This window comes from Brienomyrus brachyistius, unplaced genomic scaffold (genome assembly GCF_023856365.1).
Source record: "Brienomyrus brachyistius isolate T26 unplaced genomic scaffold, BBRACH_0.4 scaffold44, whole genome shotgun sequence".
In the NCBI taxonomy this organism is placed as follows: Eukaryota; Metazoa; Chordata; class Actinopteri; order Osteoglossiformes; family Mormyridae; genus Brienomyrus; species Brienomyrus brachyistius.
This window is the reverse complement of record NW_026042319.1, coordinates 1,498,024-1,518,020: the sequence shown is the minus strand read 5'-3', so window position 1 is coordinate 1,518,020 and position 19,997 is coordinate 1,498,024. Positions and strand designations below refer to the sequence as shown.

At 42.9% G+C, this 19,997-nt stretch overlaps 2 protein-coding genes across 2 annotated transcripts; both read left to right on the top strand.

Annotated features, from left to right (window-relative positions):
• Positions 1–4,226: 4,226 nt before the first annotated feature.
• xk (X-linked Kx blood group (McLeod syndrome)) lies at positions 4,227–8,867 on the top strand. The gene is made up of 3 exons (XM_048999159.1): positions 4,227–4,573; positions 5,900–6,162; positions 7,675–8,867. The coding sequence occupies exons 1-3, from the start codon at positions 4,329–4,331 to the stop codon at positions 8,529–8,531; spliced, it is 1,365 nt and encodes a 454-aa protein (XP_048855116.1). The 5' UTR covers positions 4,227–4,328; the 3' UTR covers positions 8,532–8,867.
• Positions 8,868–11,728: 2,861 nt separating this feature from the next.
• On the top strand, positions 11,729–19,887 carry LOC125722898 (cytochrome b-245 heavy chain). The gene is made up of 13 exons (XM_048999152.1): positions 11,729–11,858; positions 11,930–12,022; positions 12,399–12,509; positions 12,822–12,906; positions 15,231–15,376; positions 15,740–15,921; positions 16,085–16,217; positions 16,368–16,460; positions 16,693–16,946; positions 17,235–17,397; positions 17,963–18,109; positions 18,246–18,370; positions 18,799–19,887. The coding sequence occupies exons 1-13, from the start codon at positions 11,814–11,816 to the stop codon at positions 18,914–18,916; spliced, it is 1,695 nt and encodes a 564-aa protein (XP_048855109.1). The 5' UTR covers positions 11,729–11,813; the 3' UTR covers positions 18,917–19,887.
• Positions 19,888–19,997: the final 110 nt, after the last annotated feature.

The window sequence follows — 19,997 nt, the reverse complement described above, 5'->3', positions numbered from 1 at the left end:
CTTTCACTACAGGTAATACTTGTATTCTATGTACATAGCACATGGTCCATTGTGAACACTACAGTTTAATAAAGAAATATTAATATGACATTACCCTGCTTACACAATACATGTTTATACAGAAAATGATTTAAAAGATATGCAGTTATATATCAGTTTTTTGGTCCCTGTCACAACTGTGGAATGTGTTAAACAAGTATCTGTACTCCGACCTAACACACAGCCCATTTATAAAATACCTATTTTAATCAGTTACTTGTTAGGCATTGATTCAAACAATTTTAACCTAATATTCAGGAACACTTCAAAATGAAAGCCATTATAAACTACTTGACAGAAGCAGATATTTAAACAAATATTGGAACATTTAAGACTAGTTAGAATAGTGGATGCCAACAGGACCAAATAATGTATCAACGCCTTTTTTAGTTATAAATGTGACCCATCACAACAAAACCGGTCATAAGTTGCTCTGAACTTGACCAGGTTAATATGGACTCGTCGTTAATTTCCCTTTTGTAAGCTTATTGTGAAATAAGAGTGCAACAGATTAACTCAGATTTCACAAATTGCTATCAAGTTCAGCGTGACTTATAACCGGTTTTGTTGTGATAGGTTACAAATAAGGTAAGTGTAAGTGACTAGCTCTACATTTTGAGATACAATCTGCAAATAGGCACAGTTTCAACAGCCAAAATGACAACTTTTTTTCAAACATTTGCAACTATGAAATTTGTAAATAAAGGATGGACAGAATATTGCACCAATCTCTACAGGAGTTATACAAAAGTTATTTATAAAGTATAGACTAGATTATAATTTATAGTGAAACTGAAAGTGTGCAACACAAGATTCATCTCACAAAATTCGAACAGTACTTGTGATTTGCACCAATGATCAATATGATACATCAGCAAAAACTAATTCTTCATTACATAAAACGTTCCAACCTTGAAAAGGATTCAAAACCAAATTGCCTGCTTACCATAATGTAAATTTACTGAAATTTTACTTTATTAGTAGCACCAAAAATAGATAGAAAAAATGAACAACTCCAGATTTGTGAAATATCGAACTTGTCCTAATAAATTAATTGTATCTCCAAAACTATTCACCTCAGCAAAGGCTCATCACGAGGCGAGCGAATAACCAGACATGTAGTTTCAAAAGGTAAAATAACATATCTTCTAGGGTAAAGACAGAGTTATCTCTCATCAACTTATAGAACAACAAATTATAGAACTTCATTTGGCAGAAAAATTGTTTGTGTACAAAACTAAATCATTGTGTAAAATATTAGTTAATGGAAGTACCCATAAATGTGCTCTTTACATCTCATCATCACTTTTGTCACTCAAGACAAATAGATAGGTTTAGGATAGGTTTAGGTAATTACTATCGCAGTTCTCATTAGTTTTGTCAACTAGATGTTTCTATTTTTTCTAAGACTTAGTCTTGGGTTGATAATTAGATTCACTAAACTATTTACCTTCTTCCCTTCAGTAACTCTCAATCTGAAAGAGTCTGCAACTCTTACTATAGCGCCTTTCTTGAATGTACTGACCTTTTAAATCAGTGTTCTTTTAGGATACAGCTGAAAATATACTATTCAACTCAAACCATATGAACAACATGGCAAAAGAATTCAATAATGAACAGTACATTACATAGGATGTTTTTATAATATGATTCAGTTCCATGTTCCGTTCAGTTCTCATCCATTCAATCAATGAGAGGCAATTGTACAATCCTACCACAATATCAGTGAGATAGTCTTCTAGTAGGAAAAATAAAGTTCAAACCCTGTCCCTTCGAGCCGGTTGTGACGTTGTCTCAGCCTCTTAAAGCTCGAAATCCGTGGGCAAACCTCGCCGTCCGATGTCCTCGTGCACGCGAGTCTCCTCACACATGCACACGAGCTAATGAACTTTCGTCGTTATCCCTCGAGAAAAGATCCGAAATTCACCCTGAAAACTACAAAATAATTCAAACTTCGCGTCTCTGCTGCTTCTTTAGCCTGTTGCCGTTAGTCTCTCTCTCTCCTATGCACTACATCAGTGTTTCCCAACCTTTTTTGAATTGTGTACCCCCTGAGAGATTTTCTCATACCACAAGTACCCCCTTTGTCAAATGTGTTGATGATTCAATAAAAGTAGAACGTACAACTGATTATCAAATTTAAAACATTTTATTAAATCTCCATAACTTGAACATTTAATTATTGGGCATTTTATTATTTTCAGTTTAAATTTAACATAAATATATATGTTGCCACGAAAGTGAATGATAAATCTGAAAATAAATACTAAATTTAAAAAAAAGTAAATAAACCTCCCTTTGTTATAACAAAAGCTGAATGAGTCCCCTTTAAACAGACATTTAAACTTAGAACATCAGGAGCAAAACACTAAAATAAATAACTATATTTTCTTTCTATACCAGGGCACAGCTAATGGAATGGCTGATAATATTTACCCATCATCAGGGAAATTAAATATAAAAATTTTTTCCACGTACCCCCTGTAATGTGCTCGCGTACCACTAGGGGTACGCGTACCCCCGGTTGGGAATCACTGCACTACATTACTGCGCATGCAAGAGGAGAAGGGAGGGGCACAATTTTTTTTTTTATATATATATATAAATGTTTTCACGTGTAAATTAGACTCTTTTACAAATCTTTGTTTTATGTCTTATCTTATAGTTAATTATTTACTATTTATTTTATTATTTACAATATTTGTAACCTGGGTTACAGACGCGATGAACGTCTGTCGGTAAGCTGACGAAAACTTTCAACAAGATCAAGTTTATTTATTAGACACGCCTTGATAATAGCAATATAATTAAGTGTGTAAATAATCCTTTGAGAGTTTGCATGTTGACCTATGATGAACTCTTTAATTGGCAATTGAGAGTTGGCACAACGTGCATTTTACGTTAGCTGCAGATGTTGAGTTGACGTAACCCAGACAGTGAAAGTAGGTTGGCACATGGTCCCCATAATGTCCGTGGGACGTTGGTTTTACGTTGGCCACAGGGAATTGCACACATTTGCTTATCACTACTTGGTTTACTGCACGTTGGGACAACGTGCATTAGACGTTCGCTGAAGACGTTGAGTTGACGTAAACCCGATGTGCAGATGGGCGTCCGGCCAACGTCTGCTAATGACGTTGGGCCGACGTTATGTCCGACGTTCTACCAACGTGGGGCCAACGTTAAATGTTAGCTGGGAAGCTGTCATGGCTGTGGTATACTGTACATTATGGACGTTAGCTGCACGTCTGGACAACGTCTGGGACTGACCATGAGTTAGTCAATACCCGACGTTGTCAGGACATGAAGCCAACGAAGAAAAGGGATTGTTATGGAATCCTTTAAATTTTTTCTGTGGAGGTATAGGTTGTACAGTTCATCTTGATCTGAAAAGAAATCTGTATAAATTCGATCTTGGACATAGACTAAAGGTCTATGAGACGTCTGCCAGACGTTACACCGACGAAAAATTTGGACGACATCAAGTGTATTTCATCGATTCAGAAAGAAAGGAAATTAGCCTATTAAAAGGCAGTTAGTGTATCTAACAAACAATAATATCCAAAAATCTTATTTTCATTATGTAGACGTTGTGTCGACGTCCGCTTCTGACCATCGACATAACGACCAACAGCCGACGTTGGCCCAACGAACCAATGCTAGGTGGGTTAGGCCCTTAATAATACAAACAGATGAAATTTCATTATCATAATTAAGATTTCCGATATGAAAATTGGTCTTGAACAGGGGCGTAGTTAGAGAGATGAATCCACATGGGGGACTCAGGGCCGTCAGAAGCATTTTAAATGTGGGGGGGACGACGACACACTGGCATAAAACTAATATTTTATGCTAAATGTGGGGGGGGGAGGTACAAACGAATAATTTTGAAATGTGAGGGGGCACGTTCCCCTCAGATTTAATGGCGGCGACGCCCGTGGAGGGGTGATGCTTTACGTGGAGGTTAAAACATTTAACGACGCGTTTCTATTTATTGAAAAAAGTCAAGTTTACCTGGGGCCTATTTTTTAAAGGTATATTGGGCTAAAATACTCGGGGCTACATGGGACCTAACGACGCCCATGCCGACTTGGTACAGTATGTATTAGAACGGCGCACTTCGCATATCGAGATAGCGCCACCTATTTACTCTAAGTGGTAAAACTGTCAGAAGAGGGGATCATACAGCGGACGCGACAATCCTGCGTCCGCGTAGCGCACCTTTTCGTGATGGGATGGATAAAGCAAAATGAGAGGCATTTCCCCGCTTTCCCCATGGCCTTGTGGAAATGAGACTGCCGAGCTCAATCTTTGCATCTGTCTCTCTGTTCATCGCCGAGACGATGGCTGCCCTTTACCTCAGTACCACGTACCAATCTGCAGGGGACCAGATCTGGCAGACACTCACGCTCCTCTTCACGCTTGTGTCGTCGGCTCTAGTGCAGCTCACACTGATCTTTATCCACAGGGACCTGATCAGGGACAGGCCGTTCGTGCTGCTGCTGCACATCCTGCAGCTGGGACCTGTAGTAAGGTAGGCGACTCTCGTGAACAAACGGACAACATCGTGTAAGTTTCTCCATAGTGCGCTGCAGGTCCTTGAGATGGCAGCGCTCGGATCCCAGGTAATTCGGCATGCAACTCAAACTTGTCTATTAGTGCATCTTGGGGCGGGATAAATAATGAAATGTTGTTTCTTTCAATACCTTCGTTACAGTCATAATAATCATAAAAACAACGACTCAGTATTAACATCCCAGCGCATACCGAAGGCAGTGTATGATTAATTATCTATTTTATTAAATTCAAACCGGTAAGAGTAGTTTATTTAAGTCAGCGAAGACTTGTTTCCGGTGTTATATTTCCATGTGAGTTTAATTGAGATATTGACACCGTTATTAGTTAAAAAAAATGCGAAAGTCGGACACTGGACCGACATGTTTGCGTTTCTCAAGCCGGGTGCAGGCGTGACCATTCATTAAGGCTGCCTGAGCTCTGCTATCTGTTGGCTGTAAATTTCCCTGAACGGCTAAGGGTCGATGTCATGCTGAGTGTTATTCTTGTTCCCTCCACTCATGGTCCGGCCATCTGTTTCAGTCTCCGTGGAATCTGCTTGACATTTATTGCTAAATCCATATGTCTAACATAGGGCCAAACACTGGAGGAGCAACGTTCTTTAATTATTATTATTGTGTACAGACAATTTTCGTTCCGGGAACTATTACAACAGTTGTTTATATCCGTTTCGCAGTTCGAAAACTGTTTATCAACAGGTCAGTATGGACAGCGTGTCATTTAGGCTATATTGAAAATGATTAAAAATAATAATAATAATAATTTATACCCTCCAGGGTGGGTGACAATAATTTTTGTGTTGCAGCGTCTGCTTAGGACACAATGGTGATTTCAAACAGCCGTGCTGCAGGGCAATACAGCACAGATTAGATCTAGATTAGATGTTCACATCTGCTTTGTGTTTACTTTAGTATTGTATAGCAAAGGCGTGCAGGTTGTGTCAGCATCACGCCCTTTGCGATGTTTTTTTTTTTTTGAAAGCGCGCCGCAGATTCGCTGCTGCAAAGCTGTTAAAACAGGAGCCCCGGGCAATTCGCTTCTGGACGACATTAATAACTGCATTTGTATATGAGTTTGACAATTGAAAGCGTCATTAACCACTAATTTGTTTTAATATATGCAAATTCCATTCATCAAATGCCTGGAATTTGTTTACTGAGCAGAGACTGGTTGTCATGTTCAAACAAAACGATGCAGGTGTGCTTCATAATGTGGAGCTCTTCAATGTCTGGACAGTCAGATGGATTGTCACGGCAGGTCTCATGGCTGGTGTTTGTCGTTGCAGGTGCCTGGAGGCTTTCTGCATCTATGGGAGCGTGGGAAAGGTGGAGGAGCCGTACGTCAGCATCACCAGGCTGAAGCGAATGCCCCAAGGCGGCCCGGCTGAGGAGGTGGAGCGGCAGGTGGGGCAGGCAGAGGGTAAGCTGGTGGTCCACCGGGCTGCCTTCTCCAGAGCCTCCGTTGTCCAGGCCTTCCTAGGCTCTGCCCCCCAACTGACTCTGCAGCTGTACATCTGCGTGTTACAGCGAAACGTGTCTGCCGGCAGAGGTAAGCACCAGGCCCGGTTACATTTTTTTTTACAAATATGTAACTCACTCTGATTCATCCATCCATCCATTTTCCAAACCGCTTATCCTATTGGGTCGCGGGGGGTCCGGAGCCTATCCCGGAATCAATGGGCACGAGGCAGGGAACAACCCAGGATGGGGGGCCAGCCCATCGCAGGGCACACTCACACACCATTCACTCACACACTCTGATTCATTTATCGTTTATTTTAAAGTTGTTTTAAGTTTTGTGACACATGGGAACAGACAAGCTATGCGACTTTCTGCAGTTGTGGTACCCGAGAGCGTTGTATCACAAAAACGCCGATCCGTATGATAAAATGATTCTGTCTGAAACAATCTTTGTTAGATATAAGTTTTGTCCTTGCGCTCCGCATGCATAGCGAATGGGTCTGTTGTACAGATTCACAATAAAAGATAAGGAACGCGCTCTTAATTTTCTTTTTTTGGGTGAGGGACACTTAGCATGTCGGGAAAACTGTAAATATCCCCTGTGTTTGTTATTGTAAATACTTCTATTTTATTTCCCATTGTTGCGTGTTATATGTGAACCCTGGCTAATCCCCGCATGTCTTGAGCTGGTGTGTGAATTACCCACCGTGTCTGTGCCTTATCGTCTGGCATCCAGCCTCCCAGTGTTTCCGTGCTGAGTGTGGTGTTCTGGTTGTTTGGTGTCTGTTAGTTCCTCTGAAGGCTGAATAGAAAGGTGTAGTTTTTTCGTCAAGCAAGTTCCCTCATCTTTTGCTGCTTTGTTTTATTGCTTAATTCAGCAATGGATTAGTGGGTATTTGTACCAAGGTTGAGCAGGTTAAATACCATGCTACACTACACTGGGTATTTGTACCAAGGTTGAGCAGGTTAAATACCATGCTATACTACGCTGGGTATTTGTACCAAGGTTGAGCAGGTTAAATACCATGCTATACTACACTGGGTATTTGTACCAAGGTTGAGCAGGTTAAATACCATGCTATACTACACTGGGTATTTGTACCAAGGTTGAGAAGGTTAAATACCATGCTATACTACACTGGGTATTTGTACCAAGGTTGAGCAGGTTAAATACCATGCTATACTACGTATCAGCGCCGGGATGCTCAGAAACACGGTGGTTTGCCACCCCCCCCACACCTCCTCCTAGGCGCTCCTGCAGTACGGCTCCTCGATGCAGGCTCTGGTCCTCCTGGTCACAGGGTGGCCTCTTTCCCAGTTCTGCTTCCCAGCACGGGTTAGCATGCTCAGTGGAGTACCGCTTCATCCGGAAATACTGCCAGTGAATCCATTGCTGTTGTTCATGTCAGCCACCTGTGCATAGCATCCTGGGAGTCGTTGATCTGCTATCCTGCTGTCGCTATTGTGTTTGGTGTTGGACAAATATATCTGAATGTCTAATAGCTTCGTTTACTTAGTTACTCACAGATCCCTGCCTGAGGCTCCAAAATGAGTTTCTAGGTCCTCTTACACCCACCTCTCTCATCCTCTTATCTTTCAGGCGTGCTGATGGTGATCTCGCTCCTCTCCATTGTGTACGGTGCCCTTTGCTGCAACATCCTGGCCATAAAGATAAAGTACGATGACTATGAGGTTGATGTGGGGCCCGCGGCCTACCTCTGCATCTTCCTGTGGCGTGGTTTCGAGATCGCAACGCGGGTCGCCGTGCTGGTGCTTTTCAGCTCGGTGCTGCGGTCCTGGGTGGTGCCGGTGGTGCTCGCCAACTTCCTGGCCTTCTCCTCCTACCCCTGGCTGCTGTTCTGGAGAAGCCAAAGTCCCTTCCCAGAAAACATCGAGAAGACCTTGACGCGGGTTGGGACTACCATGGTGCTGGGCCTCCTCACCTTCCTCTACGCTGGCATCAACATGTTCTGCTGGTCGGCGTTTCAGCTACAGTTGAGCGACCCAGACCTGATCAGCAAGTCACAGAACCGGTTCCGCATGGCAGCGTATTATGTGATCCGCTTTTTAGAGAACGCCGCCTTGCTCCTGCTGTGGTATGGCTTCCGCACAGATGTGTACCGCCTGGTGTGTGCACCACTGCTTCTACTGCATCTGCTGGCTGGCTATGCCGTGGCCATCTTCTTCATGCTGATCTTCTACCGGTTCTGCCACCCTTGCAAGAAGCTCTTAGCCTCCAGCGATTTCCGGGGCATTCTGGGATTCGCCCCCTTCCTCTGCCCACCTTGGGAACCCCGCCTACGTGACGAATCCGCAGAGAGCCATCTTGGCTCTTCGGAAAAGGACGTTATGCATGACTCTGCGACGTCAGCCACCTCCTTGAGTCCTGTAATCTTTGAGAAATTGATGAGGTCTCCAGCGCCCCCTAGAGGAACTCTAATCCGCTTGATGGCCTAATGTGGAGAAAGGGCTTTATGGTTCCCTAGGACCGGCTGCTTTTATGTGACACTTTCTGGTCTTTGTGGGCTTGTGGCCTCGTCGGCCTGGAAGGCGCTTGGTGCTTGCATGCACTCTATGAGAGACAGGCAGTTGGCCTCTATATTCTGGTAGGCAGGGCAGTCAGAGGTGGCACTAATGTACCTAACATTAGGTGGGAAGAGTCAGAAAGTGTTGCCTCACACCTCTGGGACCAGGGTTCGAGTCTCTGCCATGACCTCATGTGTGTGGAGTTTGCATGCTCTCCTCGTGTCGTCCAGGGCTTTTCTTCAGGTACTCTGGTTTCCCCCCACAGTCCAAAAACATGCTGAGGCTAATTGGAGTTACTGAATTGCCCGTAGGTGTGCATGTGTGAGTGAGTGGTGTGTGAGTGTGCCCTGCGATGGGCTGGCCCCCCATCCTGGGTTGTTCCCTGCCTCGTGCCCATTGATTCCGGGATAGGCTCCGGACCCCCCGCGACCCAATAGGATAAGCGGTTTGGAAAATGGATGGATGGATGGAGTCAGAAAGTGTTGCCTCACACCTCTGGGACCAGGGTTCGAGTCTCTGCCATGACCTCATGTGTGTGGAGTTTGCATGCTCTCCTCGTGTCGTCCAGGGCTTTTCTTCAGGTACTCTGGTTTCCTCCCATGGTCCAAAAAACATGCTGAGGTTAATTGGACTTGCCAAATTCCACCCCATCCTGGGTTGTTCTCTGCCTTGTGCCCATAGGCTCTGGACCCCCTGCAGCCCCGACCAGGACAGGCAGTTACAGATGATGGATGGATGGTAACTAGTTAGGTGCTTAAATTTAAGATTAATGACCTAATCATTCTCTTTCTATTGTGGAAGTCATGAGTTTGAGAATGGGGAAGTGGGTAGCACTGATCCTATGTGTCTGAGACCAGGGTTCGAGTCTCTGCCCCAGTTCTATAAGTCCGGGTTCTCTGTTTAACATTAGAACATGTGCAAATTAAGAGTAACACAATAAAAACTAGTAATAATTTCTTCTGTTTTCTAAAAAGTTACTGATATCTAGTTGGATGGCTAGATGAAGACCGCTTCAGTTCCCAAACTTCTCCTCAGGGGCACCTCAGCCATTCCATAATTTTGTTAAATTTCACCAACAGCTCAATTAAATAATTACATATATTGGTTTAAAAAGTCAGTGAGAGATTGACTGAGGTGTGCTAGTGGCCAAGTCAAAAAATACATGGCTGCACTGGACGGTCGTTGCAAATACTAGGATGATTTTAGCAGAGGTTCTGAAATGGCTAAGCTGACACACTTTGACAGGCATACTATCATAGTTTTACACCAACACGAGGATAATCTAAACATCATTTTCTTTGCCTGCATAAGACTTTTGCACAGTACTGTAAATATGTTACAACCTAGAGAAAATCGAATCCTGAACTATATTTATGGTTTAATATAACTGCATAATATTTTTCACTAATTTTATTTTTGCATTGAAACAATATGTCTTCAGAGGTGGGGGGGTGAGGGGGGGGCTGGTGAATGAGGCACTTCTTACTCTTATTCAATGGTCTGTAGAATTTGGGTTTCTCGAGTGTATTTTATATGGCTTTAAACTAATATCTACAGTAAGTGTCCCTAACCTCTGTTTTCATTTAGATGTAATACTGATTATTTCACTTGGCTTGTCAAAAAATATTTTTTTTGGTTCTGGTTTGCCCACCGATTGCAACGTCACCTCCATTAGAGTTTAAGAGAGATTAATTATTCTGCATCAGCCGCCGTGGGGGTGTTCTACAACGCAGCATTTCTCAGTTAACTGGAATAACTTAAAGTTATCATCCAATAGGAATGCTCCTTACCTAAACTCTTATTGGATGATCATGATTGCCCAATAGGAATGCTCCTTACTTAAAACTCTTATTGGACGATCATGACTTCTAGCTTAAACTGATCCAGCTAACTGAGAAATCCTGCTTTGAGGAACACCCCCCTGATCACATGGTTGATATTATGTATCCACACTCAGGAGTATCATGGGATAAGACGCAGCCGATTTTATTCATTGGTTCAGTTTGCTCTGTTTTCCCTTACAGATTATTGATAAGCAGTCATCACTATTTATGAGACCAAGAACTTAAAAATGGTATTTATCATTTGTAAAATATATAAAGCCACATTTATTTTGAAATACTTTATATAAAGTAAATACTTTATTTATGGGATTTTATTTACATGAATTTATTTGAATCCAGTTTATTAGTACTGTACTAAGTTTAAATGAATGTATAATTTTATGATGTAATTGTATTTTTCTGACACCTAGTGGATGTGCAATTGTTTGAATCTCAGACTTTAAAGGTTAAACAAGTGAATTTAAGATATAAAAGCGATAACTAACGCCATATATGACGGTTAAACTTATTATTTTATTGCTTATAGCTTTATAGTTTGTGCCTTAATGATAAATTAAAAAAAAACGCATTCATGTCTAAACCGTTCATGTGACTAGTCTTACAGACTAAGTTGGTGGGTGGTGGTCTGTTTAATTCGTGAGAGATCATGTATTGCAAGAATTTCTAGGCCCCGCATGAGGATCACTGTCTCCTCTGGGCCCCCAAGCTCCCATCCGAGACAAAGTAAGGTTGATAGTTTGTATCCAGAAAGTAAAAATCCATCCCAAGATTTTGTTTCAACCAGCCATCTGAGTACTCTGCGTCTGACTTTATACTTAAGATAAAATGGTCCTTGTTGGTTATTGGTTGAAAATAATTTTCTGGTCTAGATTTGTACTTTGTGAACCTGAACTATTCACCTCTGGAACTTGGCTTGCTTTGTCTGCACCCCATCAGTAGATGGCGCCCTCTGCTCCAAACACTTCTGTTAATGTAACCTAACATTTAGCTGGAAAAACATCTGATTTACGAAATATTGTGCCTTTTATATGTTTAATTTTAATTGTATTAATCCACTACAATGTAAGATACATTAATCAATCGTATGTATAAAGCTTTTTAGATTACTCAGTAGCCATCACTTAACCTGGGGGATGATTCTGCTACTGTGAAATAAGGCCTTAAATTATGTACTGTACTTCCAGCTAATAATTGTATTTTATCAATGCATATGGGCGATAAGCCTCCTAGATTAGCATGCAGTGAAATCGCTTGGCGTGATGTACTTCCCCAAGAAGGACTTGCCCCAAATTGTCTTCCTCCCACTTCCTCCTTAGCTATATATTTTGCGCATCCCAGCTCAGTAAACACACTCGCTCTTGCTCTCGCCATGTGTAACTGGTTGGAAAATGAAGGACTCTCCATCTTTGCAATTGTAAGTTCATACCTGTGTCTCTCTCCTCTCTCTTCTGACCGTGACTTGGCTAACGGGCTCTCTTCTCTCAGTTCGTCTGGCTGGGGATCAATGCCTTCCTCTTCGTCTACTTCTACATTGCCTTCCTCACCGATCGCTTCTTCTACACCAGGGCCATCCTCGGAGTAAGTCTGCCTTCCACCGCTCAAGGCATTAATTTGTAAGCAATAAAGAAAATGTAACTTTAGACATGCATTCACTGATTTTTTTATTTTTTTTTGTAAATGCTGACCTAGCAAGAAGTGGGCTAATATTCATTATAATAAAAAATAAAAGTGAGATTTTTCTAAAGCATCTCCATTTGTGTTGCCATTTGTAGTTCTTCTAGAAACGTACTGCAATCTCATAATTCGGTTTTGTGAAAAACACATTATACTTTTTCATAAGTATTTTTAACCGAGAGTGAGTGACTGGAAGGGACCCAGGCGCAGGTGTGGAGCCTTAATTAAGCCGCAAGCAGAAGTGAAAGTGAGCACAGCTTCTGATCTCGTCTCGGTGCAGGATGCACTGCCATGGGCCAGAGCCTCCGCCGCCTGCTTGAACTTCAACTGCTTGCTGATCCTGCTGCCTGTCTGCCGAAATCTGCTTTCCTTCCTCCGCGGCTCTGTCCAAGTGAGTGTGAACGCGTGTCGGTGACATTGTATAAGTTGTGCGGCATTGTGTTCCTCCTTCAGCTGACATGAGATGTGTCAATCAGGAAAAACATGTAATAATTCCTGGCGGGTAATTGTGTAACGTTGTGGTCGAGATATTCCATTTATTAGGATAGTGTTACGCTCAAATTGCAAACACTAGTACAATGAACACATGGCAGACCTTTGCTTTTTTATTTATACGTTGTACTACTGTAACATATGCAAGCCTACTGGATTCCCGTATACTATTAAAACACATGCTTGGTTTTGTTTGCATGTTCGTTTACAGAGATGCAGTCGCCACGCAGTCCGCCAGCTGGACAGAAACCTGACTTTCCACAAGCTTGTAGCTTACATGATAGCGCTACATACAGGTAACGAAGGAACCCATCACCACAGATAAACCTGCGACTAATAAATAAATCACAGGGCCCTGATGGCATCTTACCTATAGTGTTAAAAGAGATGAGGGATATTATTTGCCGACCCTTAACTTTACGGTTTCAAAAATCCTTATCTGAAGGTGTGGTACCTTCTGATTGGAAGCACGCCTTCATAACGCCTATTTTCAAAAAAGGGGATAGAAGTAATTTGTCTAACTATAGGCCAATCAGTCTAACTTGTATAACTGGTAAAGTTATGGAGGCTATAATCAAAGAGAAAATGGTAGATTACCTGGACTCCAATAACATTTTGCGGGATAGCCAGCATGGATTTAGGAGAGGTAGATCCTGTTTAACAAATCTGTTGGAGTTTTTTGAGGAAGCTACTCAGGGAGTTGATGATAAGAAGGCCTATGATGTCATCTACTTAGATTTCCAAAAGGCTTTTGATGTTGTCCCCCACAAGAGGCTCCTACTTAAACTCAAAGCGACAGGTATTTTAGGTACCGTAGCGACCTGGATTGATAACTGGTTAACAGATAGGAAACAGCGAGTAGTTATAAGAGGCACAATGTCACAGAGGGCCTGCGTCCATAGTGGGGTACCGCAGGGTTCGATTTTAGGACCACTATTGTTCCTAATTTACATAAATGATATAGATACCAATATATACAGTAAACTGGTGAAATTTGGGGGCGGCATGGTGGTGCAGTGGTTAGCACTGTTGCCTCACACCTCTGGGACCCAGGTTCGAGTCTCCGCCTGGGTCACATGTGTGTGGAGTTTGCATGTTCTCCCCATGTCGTCGTGGGGTTTCCTCCGGGTACTCCGGTTTCCCCCCACAGTCCAAAAACATGCCGAGGCTAATTGGAGTTGCTAAATTGCCCATAGATGTGCATGCGTGCGTGAATGGTGTGTGAGTGTGCCCTGCGATGGGCTGGCCCCCCATCCTGGGTTGTTCCCTGCCTCGTGCCCATTGCTTCCGGGATAGGCTCCGGACCCCCCGCGACCCAATAGGATAAGCGGTTTGGAAAATGGATGGATGGATGGATGGTGAAATTTGCAGATGACACCAAGGTGGGTGGTGTAGCAAATACTGAATTAGTGGCTCAGCAGTTACAGCGGGATCTTGATTTAATTAGTGACTGGGCCGATACCTGGCAGATGAAATTTAACGTCGATAAATGTAAGGTACTCCATCTAGGGAGCAGAAATATAAAGTACAGGTATTTCATGGGTGTCACTGAAATAAAGGTAGCTGATCATGAGAAAGACCTTGGTGTGTATGTTGATGCTTCCATGTCCCATTCTCGCCAGTGTGGGGAAGCAATAAAAAAGGCCAATAGGATGTTGGGGTATATCTCCAGGTGTGTGGAGTTTAAGTCAAGGGAGTTAATGCTAAGATTATACAATTCCTTGGTGAGACCTCACCTAGAATATTGTGTGCAGGTTTGGTCACCATATCTTAAAAAGGACATTGTGGCCTTAGAAAAGGTGCAGCGTAGGGCCACAAAAATGATTCCTGGTCTTAGAGGAATGTCATACGAGGAACGGTTACTTGAGCTAAATCTGTTCAGTCTCAAGCAAAGGAGACTGAGGGGGGACATGATCCAGGTATATAAGATTCTAACAGGTTTGGATGCTGTTCAACCAAATAGTTACTTCAGCATTAGTTTAAATACACGAACTCGTGGCCATAGGTGGAAATTAGCGGGAGAACATTTCAAGCTGGATTTAAGGAAGCACTTCTTTACACAGCGTGTAGTCAGAGTATGGAATAGCCTTCCTGATAATGTAGTGCAAGCTGAATCCTTGGGTTCCTTTAAATCAGAGCTAGATAAGATTTTAACGACTCTGAGCTATTAGTTTAGTTCTCCCCAAGCGAGCTTGATGGGCCGAATGGCCTCCACTCGTTTGTATAGTTCTTATGTTCTTATATGTTCTTATGACTGTCTCTGTGCTTCCTTTACGATCGATACTGATTTCTTTTGAAACAGCGAACGTCGTCTCTTGCTTAAACTTGTTAGCATTTATTGAACACTGATTACTACGTTGCCCCTATTAATTTAGCCGGAATCTCAGCATGTATTCATCTTAACTACTGTCACTAATTGTAATAAATAGTGATGCATGTCGTTCTTCATCCCTGCCTCCGCTATAGGTGGTTTCCATGTTCCCCCGATGTTTCCTTCACTTAGTCTGGTTTACAAAGTCCTGCAGTTCTAACTGGTGTCCGTACATTGCCTGTATTGTGTGACTGGTTGCGTTTATGTTTGTTGTGACGGAATTAGACATTTTGGTCCTCTGTTCCTCAGCAATTCATATCCTGGCCCATTTGTTCAACTTTGAGAGGTTCATGGATGCCCAGCTCGACAGCAACAACACCTTGCCTTATGTGCTGTCCCAGATTGGGAATGGAGACAATAGATCCTTCCTGAACCCTATCAGAACAGCTGATACCGTAAGAGCCGCCTCTCGACCTGCTGACCAATCAGATGATTCGGATATACTGCCTTGCATGTGACAGCCTAAGCAGCTGCCAGTGTGTCTGAAAATGTTCAGATGACTTTTTGTCACAGAGGATGTTTTCCACACACTGCGATGGGGATGAAGTGCTGTGTTGCGTAACAACACCACTTAAGTACTTTACAGAAATACTTTTCCTTGTGTTCTATTTTACTTCTCCATGCTAATTTCGGACTTAAATCTTCATCCACTGAGCTAATAACTCTTCATCAGCAAGTGAATCCATTTCCATAGAAACATTTGGATTCCCCAAAAAACAGTTCAAATTGAAATGAAAATGTTCGCAATCTTTGAACAGAATCCAACTTATGTGATGTTCACCACTATTGCTGGCCTGACTGGAGTGGTCATTACTTTGGCTCTGATCCTAATGATTACGTCATCCATGGATGTCATTCGGAGGTCATATTATGAAGTCTTCTGGTTCACCCATCATCTCTTCGTCATCTTCTTTATCGGCCTGGTACTCCACGGAGTCGGGTAGGTGTTCCCAGCAAGCATTCAGTCCTGTTCATTTTCAGTTGAATCTACCGGAGTGTGGTGTGAGAGAAGATACAGCTGTGGCTCATTGAAATGCAGTGCTGCTGTTGTAATGCAGTGCCGCTCTTCTAATGCAGTGCCACTGTTGTACTTGACTCCACAGGCGCATTGTGCGAGGTCAAACCGCTGAGAGTCTCAGTGAACACAAACCAAAAGAGTGCTTTCAGCACTACCAGACCTGGGGTGAAAACAGCACCGTTTGTCCCGTGCCAAACTTTGCTGGAAATCCACCAATGGTTAGTTATCCACCTAAAACCTCTGAGACTCTCGGGTCTTGTGTTGTGCACATCGATGTCCCATCAGATCTTTGTAGAAGACGCATCTGTAACAGAACCGCTGTCAACAGATTTGCTCTTGGTTTTTATCGTCAATATGGTTGGTTTCAGACATGGAAGTGGGTGGTGGGCCCAATGTTCTTGTACGTCTGCGAGCGACTGGTGAGGTTCATCCGCTCACAGCAGAAGGTCGTCATCACAAAGGTCAGGTTCTTCTTCATATTAGACATGGCCTCCCCCTGTTTCGAACGTCTGATAAAGTGTTAGCTGGTGCTAGTTGGTTATTAGGGTCAGTCATAGCATTTTGAAGAGTTTGAAGCTCTTGTCTTAGTTAAGTGTGTGCATGAGCCAATTTCCTGTGCTATGTGGGTCTTTGTTCCTGAATTAAAGAAGGTTGTGAAATCCTCGCAACTCAAACATCATCTCCTTATCACAGGTGGTGATGCATCCTTCAAGAACCCTGGAGCTTCAGATGAGGATGAAGGGCTTCAAGATGGAGGTGGGCCAGTACATTTTCCTGCAGTGCCCCTCCATCTCCCAGCTGGAGTGGCACCCATTTACGCTGACCTCTGCCCCGGAAGAAGACCACTTCAGCGTGCACATCCGCATCGAGGGTGACTGGACAGAAGCGTTGTATAAGGCGTGCGGTGGCGACAAGAAAGAGGTGCAGGAAGCCTGGAAGCTACCAAAGTAAGAGTCAGAACATGAGCATTGGAGCAGCAGCCCTTGGGAGATCAACCACAATATGTTTTCCCATATATAGCTCAGCAGAAAAAGTTTAGGTAAAGAGGATGTGGCATTTACAACATTTGCTGAATCCGTTAGTATTGAGAAACAAGTAGAAAAGGAAGAGATATATTATTCCCATATGCAAAATAGTGTCACTTTTAAAACCTTTGCCACAATCCTGGAGCTTGAACTGCTGCACTAATTTGGAGGAGCGAGACCCGGAGGTAAATGGAGCTGTTTAACGCGCAGGGTGGCAGTAGACGGGCCGTTCGGCACTGCCAGTGAGGACGTCTTCCGCTACGAAGTGGTCATGCTGGTGGGCGCTGGCATTGGCGTGACCCCGTTCGCCTCCATCCTCAAGTCGGTGTGGTACAAGTACGTTCATGAGAATGCCAAAGTGTTCACCAAAAAGGTGAGGGGGTGGGGCGAAAGGGGATGTCATTTTTGTTCGTCCCTCAGATGTTGTTAGGAATGATATGGGGGGGGAAACACCTGCTTTAGCTTGGATTGGGATTGGATGGATACCGATTTGACTCTCCATCAGCGTTGTATTATATTGCACTTTTTTATCTGCTGGTTTTGCAATGTGCATTACAGACATTTAAAAGAAAGGAATAAAATAAGCATGCATAGGATAAACAAACAAATCAATAAATATATAGACAAATAAATAAATAAAATCAGTTAAAGAAATAATAATAATTATCATTATTATAAATATCACCAGAATGCGGGACTTTATCCACATTCTTGGTATGGGATTTAGATCCCCCCCCCTCTGGTCTCTGCGGGGGACCACCCTCTCAGGTCCTCGTGCAAGGGGACACGAACCCCTGCCACACAGGGACCCAAACCCAGTGATCTCTGAGGGAAGCAAGCCTCCGCGTTTTCAGGGGGGCAACTGCTGGCTGACGTCAACGAACAATGGACCCAGACCCTCCTGGATGTAAATAATGTGCTTCGCTGATCCATTTCAGATCTACTTTTACTGGGTGTGTCCCGACACTCAGGCCTTTGAGTGGTTCGCTGACCTGCTGCAGTGTTTGGAGAGACAGATGGCAGAAAAAGGTTCTCCTGACTTCCTCAGCTACAACATTTATCTGACCAGGTGGAAGGAAAAAGAGGTAAACAGAGACTGTCCAAGCGCGGAAACAGCATGTTACAAGCTACATAAAACCTCGAGCTAAACAAGGCAACATCTAACAAGTGTTCTTGCTGTTACAGTAGTTACTTGTTGGGTTTTACTCTGTATCTTTGTAGGCGGCCCACTTCAATGTTCACCACGAAGCAGAAAATGATCCCATCACTGGACTAAAACAGAAGACTTTGTATGGGAGACCCAACTGGAACAGTGAGTTTAACTCCATTGGCGCAAACCACAAAGGGTAAGAGGAAGCAACGCTCTCTCCGGTTGTCAGCATAGATATTTTAACCTTGTTACTCTGCTCTAACAATCAGGGGAGGAGGATCTCCAGCCATAGTTAATCATGTACTGGACTGTGGCAGCCTGATAAAATGAGTTGTCTGATCCAGGGGTGTGTTTCCCAATAACGTCCATTAGCAACCTGCATAGTCAGATCCATTCAGCTGTGGTTCCAAATATGTAAGTCGTTAATATAATTAGCAACTATGGTTTTGAGAAACACACCCGAGACATTTTTGGGCTCTTGTTTCTCCACAGACTAGGAAGCCTGGTCCTGAGTCAGGCCAAAAAAGTAAATAAATAACTGGAGATTAGACTGTGACACTCCTGTTGCCATAATTAACATCCCCAATGTTCTGTTGGTAAATGAGACATACATGTGATTTGCAGGTCAAAAGTTGGGGTGTTCCTCTGCGGGCCGCCACCGCTGGCAGACTCCCTAAAGACGCAGTGCAACACCCATTCACAGTCGGAGGTCAAATTCATCTTCAATAAGGAGAACTTCTGATGCCTCGTGACTGTAAACACGCTGCTCCAACTGACCACCATTTCCTATAGTTTCTCAATGGCCAGCACACCTGTGGTTCATTGTTTAACTGGCAGAAGTAGCACAGAAGTACGTTAGACACTGAAGCAAGAACAATTCAGGCAGAAAACTAGCATTTACTGCGTCGCAAAAGAAGGGCAGCAAAGATCCAAATGGCGAGTGCCTGCTTTAGGTTGTCAGTATTTGTTTTGAAATCACAAAGAACTTTTATACACTGTAAAATCAATTTTGGAGCTGTTATCACAATCTGAGCAGTTACTGTATTACTCTACCCTTTAAATGCATTGGAGCAATTTTGGAAAGAACAATTCATCTAATTTCTGTACATCAGAAAATTTCAAAGCAAGTTTTAGACAGTATATCAGTGCGATAGGAAATTTTCACTTCTTTCAAACCACTGCGCACTGGGAAGTACGCATTAGCTCAATTTTCATTTTGACATGCCGTTTATTTGCATTCTAGGATTTCAAAATGTCTTGCAAAACACATTTAGAAATTGTCTAGTTCTCTAATGCCTCTGCATGATATTCAGTGTGTGAAAATCACTGTTCCCTTTTCCAGTAGTTAAACGCTTTTCTCAATGTGGAATTTCCAATATTGTGAAATAGTCTGCTTTGAATACAATAAGCTGATTCAGACTGGTAACCAATTTGGATGGAAGTTCTGTGATCGCTATTTGACCCAGACTATATCGTAAAATGTCTGCATAATTCATAATGCAAAAGTGACAGGTGTTTTCTCGTTGATCAGACGTTCCCATTGTTCTGCATTGTTTCACCAGCCTACCTAAGGCAGTTTTGCGACTCCACCTGATTGGTCGGACTGAATGACTGGGTCCTGAATTGACTCCTCTGCTTTGCTCATTTAGTTTGTCAGTAGATGTTTTTTTATCATTTGCAATGAAAAATTATAAAAGTATGCAAAACCCAAAAGGCTCTTTTTCTGTAGTGACGTGGCCGACTCAAGATGTTCGCAGTTCACCATTTAACCTTCCCTTGTTTTATGACACATCAGATTGTCAAACACACACAATCTTTGCATG